Genomic DNA, 22,066 nt, shown 5'->3' with positions numbered 1-22,066 from the left:
GAAGAGATCAAATTTAGATAAGACTTTCCAGTAGTCCACTGACAGTGATGTGTTCTAAGCAAGCCTCTGTTTTGCCATGGCTTTCTTACAGCCACTCAACCTGTTAAACCTGCAGCTCAAGGCCTTCTCTACACAGTTGAAACTAAGACTTACTTCAATTAGTGTTCAGCTGTGCTTGAAGCAGTTGTCCTGTGAGCAGCCAGTCACGCAAGCTGTTGCCCATCAGAAACTTGTCTTCTGACTGTTGTGGATTTGTGTCTACCAGACCTATTAGTTTCCAAGTGCCTTGTGATTGTGTAGGAAACTGTATGCCTCTACTGGAGATGCCCCACCACTTTGTGAAAAGGAAACCTCAAAGGGGACAGGCAATTATCTTGTGTAGTAGAATGTGAAGGGGGGGGGGGGGGACTGGAAACAGGTCATGTGTCCAACACCGTCCACATCATTAAGTTTAATCTCCCTTACTGTACAGAGGTTCCAACTCTACCCTTCAACTACTCCCCTATTCAAAGCTTAGAAAAACTAGATCTTTATAATCCTTATTCTCCCGTTCATTGAAGGACACAGCTGTACTTCACCAGAGCCTTACAGTCCAGCAATGCTCTGAACTGCAGATAGGACTGGGACAAGGCATTCTGCCCAAAAGAACCAGAGTCGCCGCCAGAGTAGCTGAAAAGCTCCTGGTACATCCTAGAGAATAATGTACCCCACAGCTGTGGTATCAACCCATTATACATTTAACAAGCAACCTTTACCTACTGCCCGCAAACTGATTTACCTGTACATTGGCTTGAAGCGGTTGTACCAGGGTGATGCCTGCAGCTAGAAGCATCAACCCAGTACCATTTTTTTTACCAGCGGTCGGCTTTCAGTAGTTAACTGATGCGGCTCAGCAGCCCCTCAGCCATTATCCCAGCGAGCAGGAGGGGGATGTCACTTATGCTTGGGACAAGAAAAAAAAAAAAAAACAGTGACCTGCAAAGATGTCAGAAGTACAGCTGTGTCCTTCAAGTGCCGACCACTTTTTACTGCAGTTACACGATACAGCTTAGGCAACCTTCCTGTTACAGTACAATAAAGGAGCAACAGCAAAAAATGAAGTCCTCTTCTCTTGTCAAATGTGTAAAGTACACCTGATTAGACCCTAGGGCTACCTCACTTGTTTGCTGTAGGAAAACTGGTATCGCCACTCAAAAGGCAGAAAAGAAAAAAAAAAAAAAAAAAAAGATGCACACAAGAGAAGACAAACAGGAAATCTTACCTGATACTCTGCATAGTTCTTGAGGCCAATGGCAAGAAAAGGTTTAAACGCCTCCATGTACTTCAGAAATTCTGCTCCAAGCACTAAACAAGCAAAGATAGAATACAACTGACACTAAAGTTTATTTGCAAAATTGATCCAATCAATACGGTAAAAGTAACAATACAACAACTGGTGCTAAGGAGTCTCCCTGGCACATGATCAAAGAATCGCAATATGAAGGCGGTATTAAACCCAAACACAAATTGCAGCTTACCAATTCCTAGATGTGATGGCTGCAATGGTTTACTTTCCCGTTTATTTTCTTTTTTTAAATCAGATAAATTTTTATTAGAAAAACTTTTCGTTACAAACAGAAAAAACAAAAAGAGAGAAAACCCATCCAACACAGTGAACCATAGCAGGGTAGTAAGAGCACATATCAGTAAATGACACTGGATTAAATACAGGCATATAAACCCCAAAATCAAGGAAAACCGGTATTATCGAAATAAGGATCACCTCTAGGTTAGGATGTCCCCTAGGTTCAAGGAGAGTATCCCAGTGCATGTAACAGTGCGTTGGGGCTTCGACCAATGAAGAGTCTTTGAAACAGGCCCTGCCAATTCCAGTTTATTTTCACCTGGATATCCAAGCCAGTAAGTTTTATTTTTCATCTTCCTATACCAGACTAAGCTATCCAGGCAAAGTAAGAGGGTTGCAAAGCCATTTAACACTGACAGGGGAGATTACAAAGGTCTGCCTTTGTCAATGGTATTACATGCATCAGATTGATAGACATAATTGCAATACACTCCACCCAAGCAGCAACAAAAAAAAAAAAAAAAAAAAAAAAAAAGAAGGTGGGGGGTTTGACTTATCGTAAAATTTATTTCTCTGACATTCATTAACCGATACAGCTCCTAATCTTCTAAACCATTGAGTTATACTGCCCCCTACAGGAGTAGGACCACTAGGCAGGAAGAAAAAAAAAAAAAAAGAAGTCTGGCTACGCCTACGGGCAGTCCCAGGGGGTATACTCCCTCTCTGCGCTATAGGAAATCAGTTTTGTGCAAGCAGTGTCAGGAGAATTACAACTCGAGGAGTGGGTGTTCCAAAAGCAGTGTTAAAAATGGGTGGGAACACACACACACTAAAGAGGACCAGGTCCTCTAAACAGCAGCCTACAAAACCTTGCGGCCAAAGGAAACATCAGATGCCAAAACATCCACCTTCTAGAACTTTGTGAAAATTTCCACTGACTAGGTGGCCGCCTTACAAACCTGCATCACAGGCGCCTGATGACGGAAGGCCCAGGAGGCAATGATCGGCCAAGTGTACCTTGACAGGAGGAGGAAACCGACCCTAGATGGAATAGGCCTGGATCACCGTCTGTCTGATCCACCTGGAAATGGCCGCAGAGAAAGCGGACAACCCTTTCCGAGGCCCAACCGTGACCACAAATAGTGAGTGACTTCTGAAAAGACACCGTAGTTGCCAAGTACACCCTAATTGCCCAGACCAAATCCAAGGCATGCAAGGCAAATTTCCTTCAGATGTTTTGGCCTGGGAAACCAGGAACGCAACACGTCTTCATTCAAATGAAAATCAGACAACCTTTGGAAGTGACGAGCAGGGACAAAGAACCATCTCATTTCTGAAACACCAAGTAAGGTGAAAGACAGGATAACGCCGCCAATTCTGACACCGTGCGCAGCGGTGATAGCCACCAAGAGGGCCACCTCCGGGGACAGCGTAATCAGGGGAATCACCCAAAGATTCTCAAAAGGAAGCTTCAATGGTTAGGAAGATCAGTAGCTGTGTCCCTCAACGAAAAAAAAAAAAAAAAAAAAAAAAAAAAAAAAAAAAAGCAGAAAGGTGAATTTTATAACCATGTTACATACCACCCATGTAGTACAAGAGGGAAATAGTCACAATGCAGTATAACTAGGTCCAACCTGAACCATACTGCAGGTTCCTGGAAAGAAAATCAAACTTCACAGCAGCCATACCCTCAAAGGGGTCTTCAGTCTGGTTGCCATAAGAATGGACCAATAAAGAACTGCAACAAACTACACATGTGCCAAGCTAATCCTTGGAAAAAAAAAAAAAAGGATACAGTGACCAAAGCAAACCTTACAGGCTAGCCCTGCTGATGTGGTGTCCAGGTATGGTTCCCAAGATGTACATAAAGGGAAAAACCATCCAGATACTGCTAGTGAGCCATGAGGCAGTTGGATGTTGAAAAGTCAAAGTAGTGAAGTAAAACAATGGTCTAAAAATCTCTAGGAGGAGAAGCCCCAATACCCAACACTAGCACAAAAATGTCTAAGTAAAAAACATGCACCAAGAATCCCACACTAAATACAGTTAAGCAATACTCATGATACACCCCAACACTCATACAGGTTACAAACCTCAATTATAGCTCTTACCTTCTACCAGAGTGCTCACTGCCATTAAGGCATCCTCTTGTACCCCTCCTGACCCAGCCGTACTCTGAAACATGCGCAGTAGGGAAGCCATAACTACATCAGATATCTGAAGTGCATCTTGGGGCTGTACTTTACGAAGCACATTCTGGAAGACAGTTAAAAAAAAAAGTACAAGTTTGAAAATAGGAAGATGGAACAGTAGGAGCTGTATGGAAATAGACATTGCAAAACACTTTAAAGAATCATGTTGTAATACTAGGGTCCAATACATTGGCAGACATGGGTTTCTTTTATAGAAAAGGAACCAAGAAAACCATAATTCTGTAAAAAAAAAAAAAAAAAAAAAAACAAACACTAGATCTATATTCAGGTCTTCATTTTCCATTACAACACTTAAAGTGTTAAACCCACCACAGAAAAATCTGTCTATAGATTCAGAATAGCATGCTTGTATACTCACTGTAACTTAAGTGATTAAGCCTCTGCATTGTATAAAAAGGTTTTGTGAGCCTGTATGCACAGATCATCCCCCTCCTGAAGTTCACTCTGGGCAAGTCCAGATAAGCACACCAAGTGTAGCTCAGCTGCACATGTTCAGTTTGGTCTATTACTCAAGAGAACACTTCCTGGTCTTAGCTGAGCTATTCAGGTCACATGGTATGAACATCACAAGAGAACTTAACACTTCCCTGGTGGAGGCCAATTATAAAGTGCTGTCGCGCTGGTACCAACAGGGCTGGTGAAAATATACCCTGGTACCTCACTCCAATGTTTTTGGGAGATGTGAGCAAGGTGATCCTGTCCGAAGGTCAGACACTTCTGGATCAGGATATTTAATTTGGTCTACTTAGTGACAGGGACAGAAAATTCCCAGAGATGCCAAACAGTGCCGTTTGTTGACCTGCCAGAAGAGATCACCAGACATCTTTGAACGCTTATATTTTCAGCTTTCTAACAGCTAAAATAACCCCAGAGAAAGAGCAGAAATCTCCCGTGATTGAGGTTACGTTGGTGAAACAAAGTATCCTTGATGACTAATGAAAAACTGACCAGTGTTCGTAGAGATAAGCAAGCTAGGTTTGAGTGTGTGTGGAACCCCTGGAATGCGTATCTTCACGATCCCTAGACACTGGGCAGCTTTGTAAGGGGAGGCCTGGCCTGGGCTGAGGAGACCTACTTTACTCTGATCTTTTTCTAGTACTCCTTTATTTCTTGCCTTTGTGTTTTTGGTTCGGTTATAACATATTGATAACTTTTGGTAGGATGCTGAGGGGGGACCGAACAGCTTCCCCATTGTACTATTCTCTCTGGATCAAGATCCCTTTGGTTGAGGTATCAGGATCAATTCTAGATGCTAATGTTTTTCTACCTCACCATGGTCTAGAAATATGCGTGACCGTCAACTTGCTGTAGGGTCACTTGATCATTTTTATTAGCTGATTTTTTTGGGTTCCTAGTTATTGATATCTATGGGCTTAAAGGAGTTGTAAAGTCAGAAGGTTTTTTTAGCTTAACTCATTCTAATTCATTAAGATAAAAAGCCTGTGTGTAGCAGCTTCCCCAGCACCCCCTATTATTCACCTGAGCCCCATCTCTATCCAGCGATGTCCACAAGTCCCCTCTGCCGTCCAGGACTCTCCCGCCTGATTGGCTCAGACACAGTCATGGCACCATTGGCTCCCACGGCTGTCAAAGTTAACCAATCAGGAGGGGGCAGGGTGGAACCGAGAAGAGGAGAAGCCTAGCCGTCCTGTGCAAAGCCACTGCACAGAGGCAAATAGAACATGTTTTTTAAAAACAAAACCGAGCCTTTACAATCACTTTAAAGCCTTAGCGAGATATTCATGCCAACAAGTAGAACCGGATTGTTAGGCCTGAAACTTCAAGCTTTTCTGTTCAGGTCAGGGACTCTGATCATTTTGGTAAATGCCTCCTCCATTTGATGATTGGATATCGTTAAAGTTATTGTATTATGCAAAAAAAACGGAATTTTTGTAAAATCTTACCTGTAAAATTCCTTTCTCTGAGTCCTCCGACAGTCGCTGCCTCTTCATATTCGTCACATATGGGGTATTAGACTTTGCTCCGAAGGAGTAGCTAGGCAACAGAATATGTTAACAATAAAGCTTTAACATATCCCACCCTCAAGGGGTGGTCCCCTCAGTCAATACCCTCCTACTTCCTGCAACCATATCTCAGTTTTAGTGGAATAGCAGTAGAGTATACATTCAAACCCCAAAAGAGGGGCGGGGGCGGCGACTGTCGGAGGACTCAGAGAAAGGAATTTTACAGGTAAGATTTTACAAAAATTCCGTTTTCTCTTACGTCCTCCGACAGTCGCCGCCTCTTCATATTCGTCACATATGGGGACGTCCCAAAGCAGTGCAAACATGAGGGGTGGGAAACGCATCCGCGCCGAAAGGCAACGCAGTCTCCACATCAAAGAAAGGAACCTTACCAAAGGAAGGAAACCAGCTGGGCAACAGCAAAAACAAGTGCTCAACAGGAGCAACAACCCAGGAAAAGACAAAAAAACCAGGGGATACAAAACTTATCCCAACAGCCAGGAGTCCCCAACAAGGGACCCTAGGGAACAGCCGCACTAAGAACCTTGCGGCCAAAGGAAGCATCCGCCGATGCCTGAACATCTACTTTGTAGAATTTTGTGAAAGTGTGTACGGTCGACCAAGTCGCCGCCTTACACACCTGGGCTACAGAAGCCCCATGACGACAGGCCCAAGACGTACTCAGAGATCTAGTAGAGTGCGCCTTCACAGGCACAGGGGGAACCTTCCCCTGCAAGGCATAGGCCTGTTCAATGGTCTGCCTGATCCATTTGGCAATGGTAGAGGCGGAAGCCGCCATGCCCTTCCGAGGACCCTCTGGAAGAACAAACAAGGAGTCCGTCTTTCGAAAAGACTCAGTCGATTTAAGGTAAACCCTAATCGCCCGAACAACATCCAGAGAATGTAGTCTCACCTCCTTTGGATGTTTAGGCTTCGTGCACAACGAAGGCAAAACAATATCCTCGTTAAGATGGAATTCCGAAACTCGTTTCGGCAGAAAAGAAGGATTAGGTCGCAAGACCACCTTATCCAAATGAACAACCAGGTACGGAGACTTGCAGGACAAAGCCGCCAGTTCCGACACTCTGCGAGCCGAAGTGATCGCCACCAAAAAGGCGACCTTTTTGGATAACATAGACAACGATATCTCCCTGATCTGTTCAAAAGGAGCACGTTGTAACACAGACAGGACTAGATTCAAGCCCCAAGGGGGCAAAGGATCCCTCCTAGGAGGAACCAGATGCCGCACACCCTGAACAAAAGTGCCAACCAAGGAGTTGGAAGCCACGGGACGTTGAAACAGAACGGCCAGCGCAGACACCTGACCCTTTATCGTAGCCAGCGCCAAACGCTGATCGACACCCGTCTGAAGGAAAGACAGCACACGGGAAACCGAGTACGTGCGGGGTGAAAACCCCCTGGACTCACACCAGGCAAAATAGGCCTTCCAAGTACGGTAATAAACCTTTCCCGAGGAAGACTTCCTCGCGTTGATCAAGGTATGAACAACCTCTGGAGAGAGACCCTTCTCCTTCAGGACCTCGGTCTCAACAGCCAGGCCGTCAAAGCCAGCGACTGTAAAGCAGGATGGTAAATCGGTCCTTGAGACAGTAGATCGTCCCGAAGAGGCAGACGCCAGGGGGCGTCGACCGCCAGATTCACGAGGTCTGCGTACCAGGACCGGCGAGGCCAGTCCGGTGCCACAAGAATCACCGTGCTGCGTTCCGAGTGTAACCTGCGAAAGAACCGGGACAGCAACTGAATCGGTGGAAACTCGTACATCAGCCTGTACTGATGCCACGGGGCCACTAACGCGCCCGACGCGTCTGCCCGAGGGTCGCGCGTCCTTGCCACGAACCTCTTCACCTTGTAGTTGAGGCGAGACGCGAACAGGTCCACATCTGGAAGACCCCACTTCGCGCACAACATCTGGAAGACAGCCGGGTGGAGAGACCATTCCCCCTGATCCAGGGTCTGGCGACTCAGATAGTCCGCCTGCCAGTTCTCCACTCCCGGAATGTGAACCGCCGTTATCGCCGGGACATGAGTCTCGGCCCAAGACAGAATGTCGGCCACTTCTCGAGCCGCTCGGGCACTCCTGGTGCCCCCTTGGTGGTTGATGTAGGCCACCGCCGTGGCATTGTCCGTCTGCACCCGAACCGGGCAGCCCTGCAGCCGGTCCGTCCAGCGATGAAGACAGAGCCTTATCGCACGCAATTCCAGAATGTTGATCGGGAGGGAAGACTCCCCCTCCGACCAGGTCCCCTGGGCGGACAGAACGCCCAGAACACCACCCCAGCCCGACAGGCTGGCATCCGTGGTGATTATCGTCCACGAGATCGGACGAAACGACTTGCCCCCGGACACCAACGGGGACTGGAGCCACCACAGAAGGTTTTCCCTGGTGCGATGACTCAACGAGATCTGAAGATCCAGAGATTGAGGTCGCCCGTCCCACTTGGACAAGATCTCCGCCTGGAGACCCCGCGTGTGAAACTGCGCGAAAGGAATCGCCTCGAAAGCCGAGACCATCAATCCCAGACATCTCATACACGTCCGCAGAGACGAGTTCGGAACGTCCCTGAGGGACCTGACTTCCTCCTGAAGAGTCCTGAGTTTGTCTTCCGGCAGGAAGACCTTCGCCTGCACCGAGTCCAGTATCATTCCCAGATAGGGAAGACGAACCGACGGACTCAGTGTCGACTTTGGAACATTTATCGTCCAACCGAACTCCTGCAGAGTTTGCATCGTGACAGACAGGTCCTTCTCCAGACCCTGACTGGTCGCAGACCGAATCAGAATGTCGTCCAGATACCCCAGGACAGAAATGCCCTGGGCTCTCAATAATGCCAGAACCGGTGCAAGCACTTTGGTGAAGACCCGCGGAGCCGAGGCGAGCCCAAAGGGCAACGCCACGAACTGGTAGTGATCCTCCGCAATGGCAAATCGAAGGTATCTCTGATGACCCTCGAATATGGGGATGTGAAGATACGCATCCTTCAAATCGATGGAGGCCATGAATTCCCCCGGAACCAGGGCAGCCACCACCGAGCGCAGGGATTCCATGCGGAACTTGCGAACCCGCACAGAGCGGTTCAGAGCTTTCAAGTCCAGAATTGGACGAACCTTGCCCTCCTTTCTGGGCACGGTGAACAGATTGGAATAAAACCCCCGAAATCTGTCCCGATGAGGCACCGGAACCACCACTCCCTGAGCCCTCAGGTCCCGCACCGCCAGGTGCAGATCCCGCAGGCGCTCTGGAGACAGTTGTAGATTTGAGGGAAAAAATCTGCTCTCTGGCCGAGAGAGAAACTCGATCTTGTAACCAGATCGAACGATTTCCAGAACCCATCTGTCCCGCACACGGGCCAACCAGGGCTGAAGAAAACCGAGCAAGCGTCCCCCCACCCCAAAACTGGGTGAGGGCGCCCCTTCAGGCCGAACTGTTATGGGCCGCAGGTCCGGATTGGCCGGACTTCTGTTTCCCAGACCAGGGTTTCTTCTGAGAGCCCTGGCCCTTGAACGGTTTGCCCTTGTAGTGCGGCCGAAAGGCACGAAAGGACCCCTGAGGGGGCCGAAAATGAGCATGCTTCTTCCCAGAAGCCCCCTTAGCCTTGGGGAAATGGGGCAAGAGAGTGCTCTTACCCCCGGTAATCCCCTTAATCAACACATCCAGGGACTCCCCAAAAAGGCGAGACCCATCATAAGGCAGATTGGCTAAGGTTTTACGTGAAGATTGGTCCACCGACCAACATTTCAACCAAACCAGGCGGCGAGACAACACCGCCACGCTGTGCACACGCGCGGCCAACGGAATCAGGTCCAGGTCCGCATCACACAGATACATGACACCCTGGTGGATCTGATCCACCATATCCAGGGTCGCCGCCGAGGCCGAATCGGCCACTAGGACGCGCCTAAGCATCTGCGTCCAACTTGCGATCGCCTGGGCCGCCATGAGAGAAGCAAACAGAGCCTTAAGCATATAACCCGTAACAGAATAAGTATGACGGGCAAGAGACTCCAGTCTCCTATTCGTGGCATCACGGAAAACAGGGGATCCCTCTGCAGGGATCGCAGTGGCTTTGTTCAAAACCGCAATAGCATGATCCACTGGCGGAGGCACACACCACCGTTCATCAGTGGCAGGCGAGAAAGGATAACGCAGCTTAAATTTACTTGGTACCGCAAAAGGCTTGCGCAAATCGCGCCATTGGTCCTTAACAGCGCGCTGAAAATCAGCATTGCAGGGAAAAACCTGCGGCGTCCTGCGTTTTCTCTGCGTCCCATAAGCCGCCAAGGCAGCTGGGGGACACACCTCGTCCTGCAAACGTAGCGTCTGCTTAATGGAAGCAATCAACTCATCCATGATTGCAAGCTCTTCAGGCGAGCCAGGGGGAGAATTATCAACCCCCTCAACTTCAGCCTCTACCTCAGACCCCACTAGATCAAGAGAGGAGCGGGACCCCGATAGGGGGGTCCCCGCCAGAACAGCCCCATCACCTTCACCCTCAGAATCAGAGGACAGAGCAACTCTGGGCCGTTTAGTAGATTGAGCAGCCACCAGCATTTGCACCTGTGCAGCAAGGCCAGCCACAATAGTGGCCAAATCCCCCCCTGGGGGGGAAACAGCGGTCCCCTGGCTTTCCACCAATACTGTGGGAAACTTGCCCTCCTGAGAATCCATTGCCCCTGTATGCCAGACAACCAAGGGTTAACTGCCCCCTTACAGCAAGCGCGGCAAGCGCAGCCCACCGCACCACACTCAGGCACAATGAGACCCCCACAGGGAATATACAGACTGAATACAGGCAATGGAACACAGGAATAGAAGGATAAAACCTGAGGAGACTCCGCTGCTGCTGCTGCCTCGATCGGTGCTTCCAGGAGAGAGGAAGTGATGCTGCCAGGGCGCTCTATGTAAGCCTATGGAGGCTACAAGAAAATGGCCGCCGTGCATGTAAACCATGCGGCCGGAGCGGGCGCCGGTAAAATGGCGCCGAAATCGCCGCTCCACAGTGCATAAAATCACACACAATATTATCCCATAATATGGATACATGTTAGATCGCCGCAGCGATCGCTGTATATGCCCCAACATGCCATTAAAAACATGCCCCACAGCACACAGCTCCTCACACTGCCCAGCCTGACATACTCAGTGTCATACAGCTCCCCCCCCCCTTGCAGCCCACAGCATGCAGCCGAGATATAGGGAGACAAGCAGTGTGATTAAAGGCAGGTTACACAGTCCCAGACTGAGACCCCCCCCAGACAGACAGGTCCCCACATAGATACACTTACCTCACATGGCGTGGGGAACCCGCACAGGCGAACAAGCCGCTGCACATGAGGCAGGGAGAGTCGCAATTCAAGACGCACACAATGGCGGTTCAGAAACCGCACAGCGTCCGGTGAGGTAGCCACCTCACCAATCATCCCTGCACCGAACAGGGATGGGTCGTTCACCGTGCCAGGAGCGTTACCTGGCTGAACGCTCAATGGCAGACTGGGAAGCCACTGACCCACGACCTGCGACCAGGGGGATCAGCCCGAGACCCAGTCCGCATGATCCTCTTCGTCCGAAGAACTAACTAATGCTGACAAAAATAACAGCTAAGTAAAAGGTAGAGAGAAAACTCAAACAAAATATCAAAAAGAAGAAAGAGTCTGGGACAAAAAGTCCCAGCACAGAGAGAGCCAGCCACTCCTGACAAGCTAGACATTAAAACTGAGATATGGTTGCAGGAAGTAGGAGGGTATTGACTGAGGGGACCACCCCTTGAGGGTGGGATATGTTAAAGCTTTATTGTTAACATATTCTGTTGCCTAGCTACTCCTTCGGAGCAAAGTCTAATACCCCATATGTGACGAATATGAAGAGGCGGCGACTGTCGGAGGACGTAAGAGAAAAAAAAATTTCCCTCATTTTTTCCTCAAGAGGACAGAGGACCCAGCTACATCCATTGGACCAAAGGGGACTTCAATGAGTTTAAAACCAGAGGACAGCTCGAATAGCATCATATGCACTGTCTATACAATAGGAAAAGCTGCCACAGCCCAAATTGCTTCTGCAATGTATATTTTAACCACTTGAAAACCACATATGGTACAAATATGACATTGCTTTGAAGTTAAATACAGTTATGGTAGCAACTAGCTTTTTGTACTGTGGGTGATTCTGCTTCTAGAAAAAAAGTGGAATTTAAATTTTGCTGAAAAAAAAATAGCTGTCTGTCTATGTCCATATGCAAAGTTAATCTTTATGGGAGTGGTTTTAGAATTAGCATCTGCATGGCTGAGGAAAGTGGCAGGGTCTGCAACCTTTTAGACATGGTTTTCATTTGAGTATCCCACCAAAAGTTATTTGTTGCAGGGGATGCTAAAAATCTGATCTTATTGCAGACTTCCGGGGGGGGGGGGGGGGAGGAATGCTTTAAAATGATTATTCTAATTTACTGTTAAATAAAACACTTACGTCTTCAGACCGTCATAATCAACACAGTAAGTTCTGTGTGGTGCATGAACTTGTCATCCTAAGACATCCAAATCACCTACATTGGTGGGGTGGAAGAATAGCTGAGTAGACTTACCTGGAGAGTAGCACAGAGAAGAGACTGCAGATCATTGAATTGGATCCTGTCTGATGTGCTCTGTATGTGGGACTAGAAGAGAGAAAGGAGGTGGAATACATAAAAACAGGTTTCTGGCTTTTAACAGTTATGTCTCACACAGCAGATGTCAACTCCCACCTCCATCTGAAGCACTTGCTGTAGTCTCTCCATTATCACTAGTGTGGTTTTCTGAACAGCAGGATAGCAGTCCTTGGCACTATTCTTGACTATTTCCATTAGAGCTTCGTAGGCAGCACTCCGTAGGTTGTTTTGGTGTCCATCAGGCCTGAGAAAAAGGAGTAAACCAGGCTGCTCAATTACCACTTCCAATACCTGCCTTCAACCTTAACTTGGCTACAGTGAGAATAAAGTTATACACAGCAAGTGCTCAGGTTGTCTTCAGAAAGTCATAATCAACACAATGGATTCTGTGTGGTGCATGAACAGGTCATCACAAGACAAGGAGTTCATTTAAAATAAATAAAAGGATGTCTGATTCTTTTTGGTGAAATCTGTGCACTTCGTCAATTGCTTTTATAACCTGGCAGACTGCTTACCTGTCCGTGGTCTCCAGCAGCTTCTGCACAATGACTTCAAAGGAGCTGGACAAGCAGTAGGAGGCTGGTTCCTCCTGGTCATCCGTAACATCAGCAGCTTCATAAGCAGCTTCAGCCAAACTGGTAAAGGCCTTAAATATAAAAGTTAGAGTAATGAGCATCCCAACAGAAATATCATGACTCGTTTGCTTTAAACCTTTACCAATAGCTAGAGTAACTTACCCAGCACACGTTCGTAGCCACCCTTGGTTCAGCCCCCAGCCCCTCAATGAGGCACTGAAGTAAAGGAACGAGGTAAACATCATTGATTGCTGCCTCTGGAAGCAGCTCACATATCCGGCCAACTGTCCAGGCAGTAGTGTCCCTCACCACAACACTGTGGTCTTTCATTAGCTCTATCAGGGTGGGCATAGCCTATGAAAAGAATAAGCAAGATTTTATTTTTAATGTAACTGCTGCAACAGTAGAAGGATTTACTTTCACCTATTTCCTCAAACATCAATACTGCACGTGCCTCTAGGAACAGAGCCAATATTCTTTGCAATAACCTACAAAGCACATTACAAATACACTGTCTTTTCTAAAAGCAGCAAGACAGCAACCATAGAGCATGATCTCCTGAACATGCTAGCTGTGTGGCCATGTTAGCCAACTGAATTCAGTAAATTCTGGACTACAGGGCTAATCAGGAAAGTCAGAGTAAAGCCGGCAATCGCCTGCATACTTGTTCTTGGTCACCAACTACTGAATCCAAAAAAGAAAGCATAATGCAAAAAAGGTAACATTTGCAGAATGAGAAGTCAGAAAAAGCAGCCAATGAGCTTTTGACTTCGCTGTACATTCCATATACTGAAATACAGTAGAGGACACAGGGTCTGTAGTCAAATTATGGGTTATGTGCCACTACCATCAGGTGACTAGATCATGGCAAAAGCTTTGAAGTTAAAGCAGAGTTCTGGAATTTTTTTTTTGTAAATAACCCCCATAATAGTTGCCGCCTACGCGCAAAAAAAAAAAACATGTGCTGCATATTACAAGGTTTCTGGTGTTTATACAGGTATTCGGAATCACTTTACACTCCTGATTCAGCAAGCAGCCACCCTGATTGTGCGCATCTGAAGCTCACTGGGAGTCTTCCCAGCATGCACCTCCTGATCTCATGCATGTGCAGTGGGATGCCCGTTGACTCCTGGGATTTACGACACTGCTGTCGACACAGCAAGGATAGAAGGGAAACCTTAACCCCAAAATACCCATTTCAGGAGGAGTGGAGCGAAGCGTTTGCAAAATAGGCAAATATAGCAAACTTTCTTCTTTACAGGGCTGGATAGATTAGGTTTATAATGTGGGTAGGAATAGGTTCAGAGTTAGTTAGGTTTTGCCTTTACTTCCACTTTATTACACGCGACTGTGCTGCTTAGTTTTTCATGTGATTTTAATAAAAGGTGGTTTTATGCGGTAAAAAGGTTTCTTGTTTTTCAATCCATGCATGTTGAGAACGGATATGTGAATAGCTCTTGGAGGAGGAGACTGGGGGCTAATTGAATAAGTGATACAAGACCCATTGATTAGAGGGTTAATAAGCACGTTGTTTCCCTGGAAGCTCAGGTCCTGAATCTAGGGAAGCAGCTGGCAACACAGACGAATGTCAATACCGGAGGAGAGCCAGGATTGTACCAGTCAGGGTGCAGGCAGGGGTCTGCACAGAGGTGGGCGGAGTATTGGAGGTGCAGGCATCAGAGCAGAGTAGAGGGGTGACAGTTAGGAGGGGTAGAAGGGAACAAGGCAAGGAGGCTGATCCTGGGCTGGAGCACCCCAATAGATACGCCCCGTTGTGTGATGTTGGGGAAACCAGTCAGGGACCAGCATTGCTGGAGCAGAGTGACGCCCCTAGCTGCCAGGGGAAGAACTCCTCCAGTAAGGCCGGGAGAAAGGGAAAGGAAAGACAGGTGCTGGTGGTAGGGGACTCAATTATTAGAAGGACAGACAGTGTAATCTGTGACAAAGACCGTGTGTGCCGAACAGTCTGTTTGTTGGGCGCTCGGGTTCAGCACATCGCGGATCGGGTGGACAGATTATTGGGTGGGGCTGGGGAAGACCCAGCTGTCATGGTACACGTGGGTACCAATGACATAGGCAGAGGAAGACGGAGAGTCCTAAACGATTTCAGGGACTTGGGCGCTAAGTTGAGGACTAGGACCTCCAAGGTATTATTTTCCGAAATACTACCTGTACCTTGAGCCACACCAGAGAGGCAGCGGGAGATTAGGGAAGTTAACGAGTGGCTGAGGAGCTGGTGTAGTAAGGAGGGTTTCGGGTTCCTGGAGAACTGGGCTGACTTCTCAGTCGGTCACCGGCTCTTTGGTAGGGACGGATTGCACCTAAATGGGGTGGGTGCAGCCGTACTGGGTGCGAGGATGGCCACAAAGTTAGAGGGGCTTTTAAACTAGGGAATGGGGGGGAGGGTACAGATGTAGAATTCGAAAGTGGAAAGCAAGTTTGAGGGCAGAAATGGGGGCATTAGCGGTAGGGTGTTCGGAGCTCCTATACCCAGGGTGGGTATGGGGAAAAATCAAGAGAGCAGCCTAAACACATCAAATGAGGATAAATGTAACCGATCAAAATTAAGAGGTTTGTATACCAATGCCAGAAGCCTGGCCAACAAGATGGGAGAGCTGGAGCTGCTGATGTTTGACGACTTAGATTTTGTGGGGATAACTGAGACTTGGTTTGACAGCTCTCATGATTGGATGGCGACCATTCAGGGGTATTCCCTTTATCGCAGAGGTAGAGAAGGTAAAAAAGGGGGAGGGGTATGTCTATATTAAGAACAGCATACAGGTACCTCCTTTTACAGATAGGATTGGCAGCAAGGATGGGAAATGTCATTATAATGGGGGACTTTAATTATCCAGATATAGACTGGGCAGAAGGAACCACGCACTCAGCCAAGGCTAGGCAGTTCCTAAATGTTTTGCAGGACAATTTTATGGGTCAGATGGTGAATGCACCGACAACAATGCGGTACTTGACCTACTGATTACCAACGATACAGACCTGATCACGGATATAGAAATACGGGACAACTTAGGAAACAGTGACCATAGGTCAATAAGTTTCAGTATTAATTACAGTAATAGGAAGCAGAGGGGTAATATAAGAACACTGAATTTCAAAAGAGCCAATTTCCCTAAACTGCGCTTGCTGCTAGAAAATATCAATTGGGATAGAACCCTGGGAACAAAGAACACGGAGGAAAAAAATGGGAGCGCTTCAAGAGCATACTAAACAGGGGGATTGGCCAGTGCATTCCAAAGGGAAATAAATTTATAAGAGCAAAAAAAAACCCTGGATGGCTAAACTCCAACATAAAAATGTATATTAGTGCTAAAGAAAAGGCCTTCAAAAAATACAAGACTGAGGGGTCATTGGCAGCATTTAAGCATTACAAAGAGTGTAATAAGAAATGTAAAGATGAAATCAGGGCGGCTAAAATAGAACACGAGAGACATATAGCGGAGGAGAGTAAAAAGAACCCCAAGAAGTTCTTTAAGTATATAAACAGTAAGAAAGCGAGGTCAGAACACATTGGCCCCATAAAAGATGATAAAGGAAATATGGCCACTGAGGACAAAGAAAAGGCGGAAGTGTTAAATAATTTCTTCTCTTCAGTCTTCACAAAAGAATCGGGGGGCTACACGAACCCAGCTTGTAAGGCCGAACTAAATAATACACCTCAGGAAGTGCCGCCATGGCTAACAGAGGATAGACTTCGAGCTAAACTAGAGAAACTTAACATAAATAAATCCCCGGGACCGGATGGCTTGCACCCGAGGGTTCTTAAAGAGCTCAGCCAGGTGATTGCCAGACCATTATTCTTGATCTTTAAGGATAGTTTACAGACGGGTATGGTGCCAGCTGATTGGAAAAAAGCCAACGTGGTACCAATATTAAAGAAGGGGCCGAGATATATCCCGGGTAACTATAGGCCGGTTAGCCTAACATCAGTAGTCTGCAAAATTTTGGAGGGGATGTTAAGGGACCACATACAAGACTTTACTACTTATAATACCGTTTTCATTACTAATCAGCATGGATTTATGAAAAATCATTCTTGCCAAACCAATCTATTAACCTTCTACGATGAAGTGAGCAGCCACCTAGATAAAGGTAAGCCTGTGGATGTGGTGTATCTGGACTTTGCAAAGGCCTTTGACACCGTTCCCCACAAACGATTACTGTACAAACTAAGGAAGGTAGGTATGGATCAGAAGGCAAGTACCTGGATAGAGAACTGGCTCCAGGGGAGAGTACAGAGGGTGGTGATTAATGGGGAGTACTCGGATTGGGCGGGTGTGGAAAGTGGGGTCCCCCAGGGTTCTGTCCTGGAACCAATCCTGTTTAATTTGTTCATAAATGATCTAGAGGAGGGGATATCTAGTACAATCTCAGTATTTGCGGACAATACTAAACTAAGCATGCCAATATCTTCTATGCAGGATGTGGAAACCTTGCAAGCAGACCTGAACAAAATAACGGGGTGGGCAACTACATGGCAGATGAGGTTTAATGTTGATAAATGTAAAGTAATGCACTTGGGGGCCAGAAACCAGAAAGCAAGCTACTCACTAGGGGGGGAACCTCTGGGTGAGTCTAGGATGGAAAAGGACTTGGGGGTACTGGTAGACAAGCTTTGCAGTGGCATGCAATGCCAAGCCGCCACAAGCAAAGCCAACAGAATACTGGGATGTATAAAAAAGGGGATTCACTCCAGAAATAGAGATTATTCTCCCACTCTACAAGACTCTGGTCCGGCCACATCTGGAGTATGCTGTCCAGTTCTGGGCACCGGTCCTCAGGAAGGATGTGCTGGAATTGGAGAAAGTCCAGAGAAGGGCAACAAAAATTAGGGGAATGGAGGACATCAGCTATGAGGAAAGACTACAAGCACTGAACCTTTTCTCTCTGGAGAAGAGACGATTGAGGGGGGATATGATATCAATGTACAAATACTGTACTGGTGACCCGAGCATAAGGAACAAACTATTCAGAGAAAGGAGATACAATAAGACACGTGGCCACTCACTAAAACTAGAGGAAAGACGGTTTAACCTTAAAGTGCGTAAGGGGTTCTTCACTGTAAGAACGGTAAGGATGTGGAATTCTCTTCCACAAGCAGTCGTATCAGCAGGGAGCATTGATAGTTTCAAAAAACTATTAGATGGTCACCTTAAAGACCACAACATACAGGGGTATACAATGTACGGTTAAAAGCAAACACACACGCATCATAGGTTGAACTGGATGGACTGATGTCTTTTTTCAACCTTACTAACTATGTAACTATGTAAATAGTTCTGTTGAGTCACTTTGTGTGACTGGTGGAGATTTCACAAGTGGATTATCACCTTGGAATGTATATAGTGAAGATTTTGGTGCTATACATGAAGATTTACATTTGACTCTTTGAATCATGGGACACTTGAGAGCACTATTCATTAGGATATACTAATTATTGCACGTAACACTTTGCTGAAGAAATGTTTGCACTGGATATGAATTTTTATGTATGCCTTTTGTGCAGGATTTATATTTTAATGAATATTTGCACATGATTTGTATATAAAATATGATACCATTCGAGGTTTAGTTTTCAGTTTTGGGGCTAGTACAATTATATATATTATTTCTGGAGTGGGGTAGGGTTATAGGAAGACATGTCCTCAAAAGCTTTGCCGGAGTTCAGTCACCTGAAGGTACAAGCCAACTCAAGAGTTGACAAACTTGCGTCCTGTATGAGAAATATATTGCAGCTTACCAATCATTAAATGTGGTGGCTGCATACATAGGACCTCTATCAGGTTCTTACTGTTATTCCATGTCCCCAGAACGAGAAATACCATCTTTGACTGTTCCTGGCTATGCTGAAGTTCCAGACAGAGGTTGAATACATTGTTAATTTTTTTACATTTGTCAGAGTGGACAAGCATCTCTTCCATATAAAATTAGAACTATGGTACTTTTAGAATCTACCACAAATTACATGAAACTGGTAAAATTACTGCTCCAATGTCTTCAGAAAGATCATAATCAACACAGAGTGCTCTGCGTGGTGCATGAACTTGTCATCCTCAGACAGCACACAATCTAGGCACAGTATTTGAAGAGTTTTACCTGGATGACTAGAGGTTTCAACTGGGTAGCTTCAGGCCCCTCGAGAATACAGCCAAATGCCATAACTGCTGCATCCCTGTATCGCCAATCTGGGTTCTTAATGTGCTCTTTGATAAATGGCAGTACATGGGGCACAATATCATCCTCGCAGCATGTAGCTAGTAACATGAGACACACACCAGCGGCCTTACAGGGGTTCCAGTCATCGTCGTCGTCATTCTCATCCTGAAAGAAAATAGAAGTTAAAATGGACTGTAATGCTTTAAAAAAAGGGGCAGCTCTAAAAAAGATTAAGACTTAGGCGCCTTTTTCAGAATGGCATTCCTACTAACCTGTTTTGTCAATGTCTGTGTCAAAATAGGGACCAAGTACTGTAAAGCCCCCTTCGCATAGAATTTGCTTGTATGTTCTGGTGGTCTTCCCTGTTCAGCTGCCTGCAAAGAAAAATGACTGCTAAATAGGGTTCATACCCGATACTAAAGATTGGTGGTCAGACCAAACAGAAATTTCAGCCAGGCTAGATTTACTTTAGAAAGTCACTCAGTCTTAGTAGGAAGACAGTTTGTTCCAACAGCTTTCTCATAAGGTAGGGCAGGAAACTTTCAGTAATGAACCTAAAAATACACACTGAGCAAAAAAAGTATACTCCCCATAAAATAATTTTCTTGGGTCCACTGAAGAAATATATTGCAGCTTACCAATCATTAAATGTGGTGGCTGCATACATAGGACCTCTATCAGGTTCTTACTGTTATTCCATGTCCCCAGAACGAGAAATACCATCTTTGACTGTTCCTGGCTATGCTGAAGTTCCAGACAGAGGTTGAATACATTGTTAATTTTTTTACATTTGTCAGAGTGGACAAGCATCTCTTCCATATAAAATTAGAACTACGGTACTTTTAGAATCTACCACAAATTACATGAAACTGGTAAATTTACTGCTCCAATGTCTTCAGAAAGATCATAATCAACACAGAGTGCTCTGCGTGGTGCATGAACTTGTCATCCTCAGACAGCGATCTTGCCCGAAAGTGTGAGCAGGTACCTGGCGTTTTCGAAGCCAGGTGCCCACTTAGAAGACGAACAAAAAAAATAACTAAAGTTAAAAGCTGGAATTCTAGCTTTTAGCCCCCTGAAACCACCTCTTGCACCCAAGCCTCTGAGATGCTGGATGACCAGATGGCAAGAGCTTCTAAACCTCCCCACAAAAACTTTATATTTGAGCCTTGGGGACTTGGAAAGCCAGGTTTTATGAGAAGTGACTGGGTGCCAGGCTTGGGACTGGATTTGGAGGTTAGTCTTCGGGGGAAGATGAGCTTTCCCCGAGCTGAACTCTAGACTGACAAACGTGCGTCCTGTATGAGAAATATATTGCAGCTTACCAATCATTAAATGTGGTGGCTGCATACATAGGCCCTCTATCACTCTAGAATTCTGCTGGGCACAAGGGTACTCTTTCCCAGTGACATCCTTAAGATGTTCAGGCTAAGATACAGTATGCTGCCCCTTGAAATTAATGCACATCAGGTGCTTTTAGCACAGCAGTTCCAGCATAACACTTTAGCCAGAGCGCTCATCACGTTCACTGACAGCAGACTTCTAGGAAATGAAGGGAAAACTAGGAACCCGCCTGCAGTTTAACCACTTAAGGTGCACCCTATAGCAGTTTTACTACTACAGGATGGCACCTCTGCGACGGATCATGCAAGGCCCTTGCACACTGGCGCTCTTAAAACCAATGCTTTTTTGGTGAGTTTTGCTGGATTCCTTGAAACTTGACATGCGATTCAAAACCGCAAAAATGCACTACAGGTGCGTTTGATGAGTTTTTCATTCATTTTAATGGAGATGTGTTTTTAGAGTACCCTACTGTCACTAGTAAAATATCCCATGGGGAAGTAAACATTTTCCCCACAAACGCAATTGTCGTGTCTGTTAAGTGAAAAGTAGTAATGTAACCAGCATTACCTCAGATGCTTCAATTGCCAGATCCATTTCCTCATCACAAACATTGGACCAAAACTCAATTCCCTGCAGAGCAACTTCATCAATATCATTCTTCATTGCCTCCACAGTGATCTGCAGAACATAAAGTTGTGTTACATAACACTCACCTCAGACTAAAACAGAACCTTAATATGATCCCATACTCACAGCAAATAGTGCAGGACCCATGTAGGTTTCCATATACTGATAGTACAAAGACATGATCTTCACCAGGTTTTGTAATGCAGCTACTCGTACCTACAAAAAACAGATGCATGAATAAAATATCCAATAAAGGAGAACAGCTACATGGAAGTTGGAGGAAAAAAAAAAAAAAAAAAAAAAACACAACTCACCCTAGTATCGGGGCACTGTGTTGCTTCGCAGACCACTTGCATTATATAGTGTCTTTCAGCCTTGAAAGGGAAAATAAAATTAACTTACACAACGACAAGACACTTCAAGAGATGGAGTTGACAAAATAGGACTTTCAGCAAATAAAATGTTAAATTCCTTGGAGGGGGGAGAAAATATTACACATTTTAAAAATTGAATTTATTGAAATAAGGCAGCGTTCGCTTTATTCGGTAATGACATGAATGACGGCTTACTGTTAAACTACAAAGTCACAATTGGGCAACAGAAAAAAATGCTTAATTTTAGAGCAAAACAAACTATAGTATTCATAGATTCAGGGGTCCATTTACACCACTTTGCTAATACACTCATACACTCAATTCTTTGGATTTTCATTCCAACTTGGATCGCCCAAGTCACTGCCTTCCCACAGCTTAAACCAAGTGCCCTTACACCTGAAGAGCGGTGACCACATTGCCAAGCTTGTTTCCTTGTGTAACCAAATTCTATGTAAAAAGAACAGGATTGCAAACTGTTCCTGGGGATCAGGGCCTCAACATATGGAGGCACAGAAAACCGGTACAAGAAAAGGACCACGTGTTACCTTGATTTGCAGGGCAAGATATAGTGGATT

At 46.0% G+C, this 22,066-nt stretch overlaps 1 protein-coding gene across 1 annotated transcript in view; it reads right to left on the bottom strand.

Annotated features, from left to right (window-relative positions):
* The window catches only part of KPNB1 (karyopherin subunit beta 1), a 49,319-nt gene that overhangs the window by 14,905 nt on the left and 12,348 nt on the right, over positions 1-22,066 (bottom strand). The window contains exons 6-16 of the mRNA XM_082271613.1: positions 21,432-21,491; positions 21,244-21,333; positions 21,058-21,168; positions 19,419-19,520; positions 19,087-19,311; positions 13,135-13,326; positions 12,913-13,043; positions 12,494-12,641; positions 12,335-12,406; positions 3,676-3,820; positions 1,262-1,344 (exon numbers count right to left, since the gene is read on the bottom strand). Coding sequence (XP_082127739.1) covers positions 1,262-1,344; positions 3,676-3,820; positions 12,335-12,406; positions 12,494-12,641; positions 12,913-13,043; positions 13,135-13,326; positions 19,087-19,311; positions 19,419-19,520; positions 21,058-21,168; positions 21,244-21,333; positions 21,432-21,491 — 1,359 coding nt within the window. The remainder of the gene's footprint in view (positions 1-1,261; positions 1,345-3,675; positions 3,821-12,334; positions 12,407-12,493; positions 12,642-12,912; positions 13,044-13,134; positions 13,327-19,086; positions 19,312-19,418; positions 19,521-21,057; positions 21,169-21,243; positions 21,334-21,431; positions 21,492-22,066) is intronic.

The sequence above is a fragment of the Pelophylax lessonae genome (genome assembly GCF_965119305.1).
Source record: "Pelophylax lessonae genome assembly, chromosome: 11".
NCBI classification, from domain to species: domain Eukaryota; kingdom Metazoa; phylum Chordata; class Amphibia; order Anura; family Ranidae; genus Pelophylax; species Pelophylax lessonae.
Note: the sequence above shows the minus strand (reverse complement) of the source record. Positions and strands in the feature narration are given on the sequence as shown.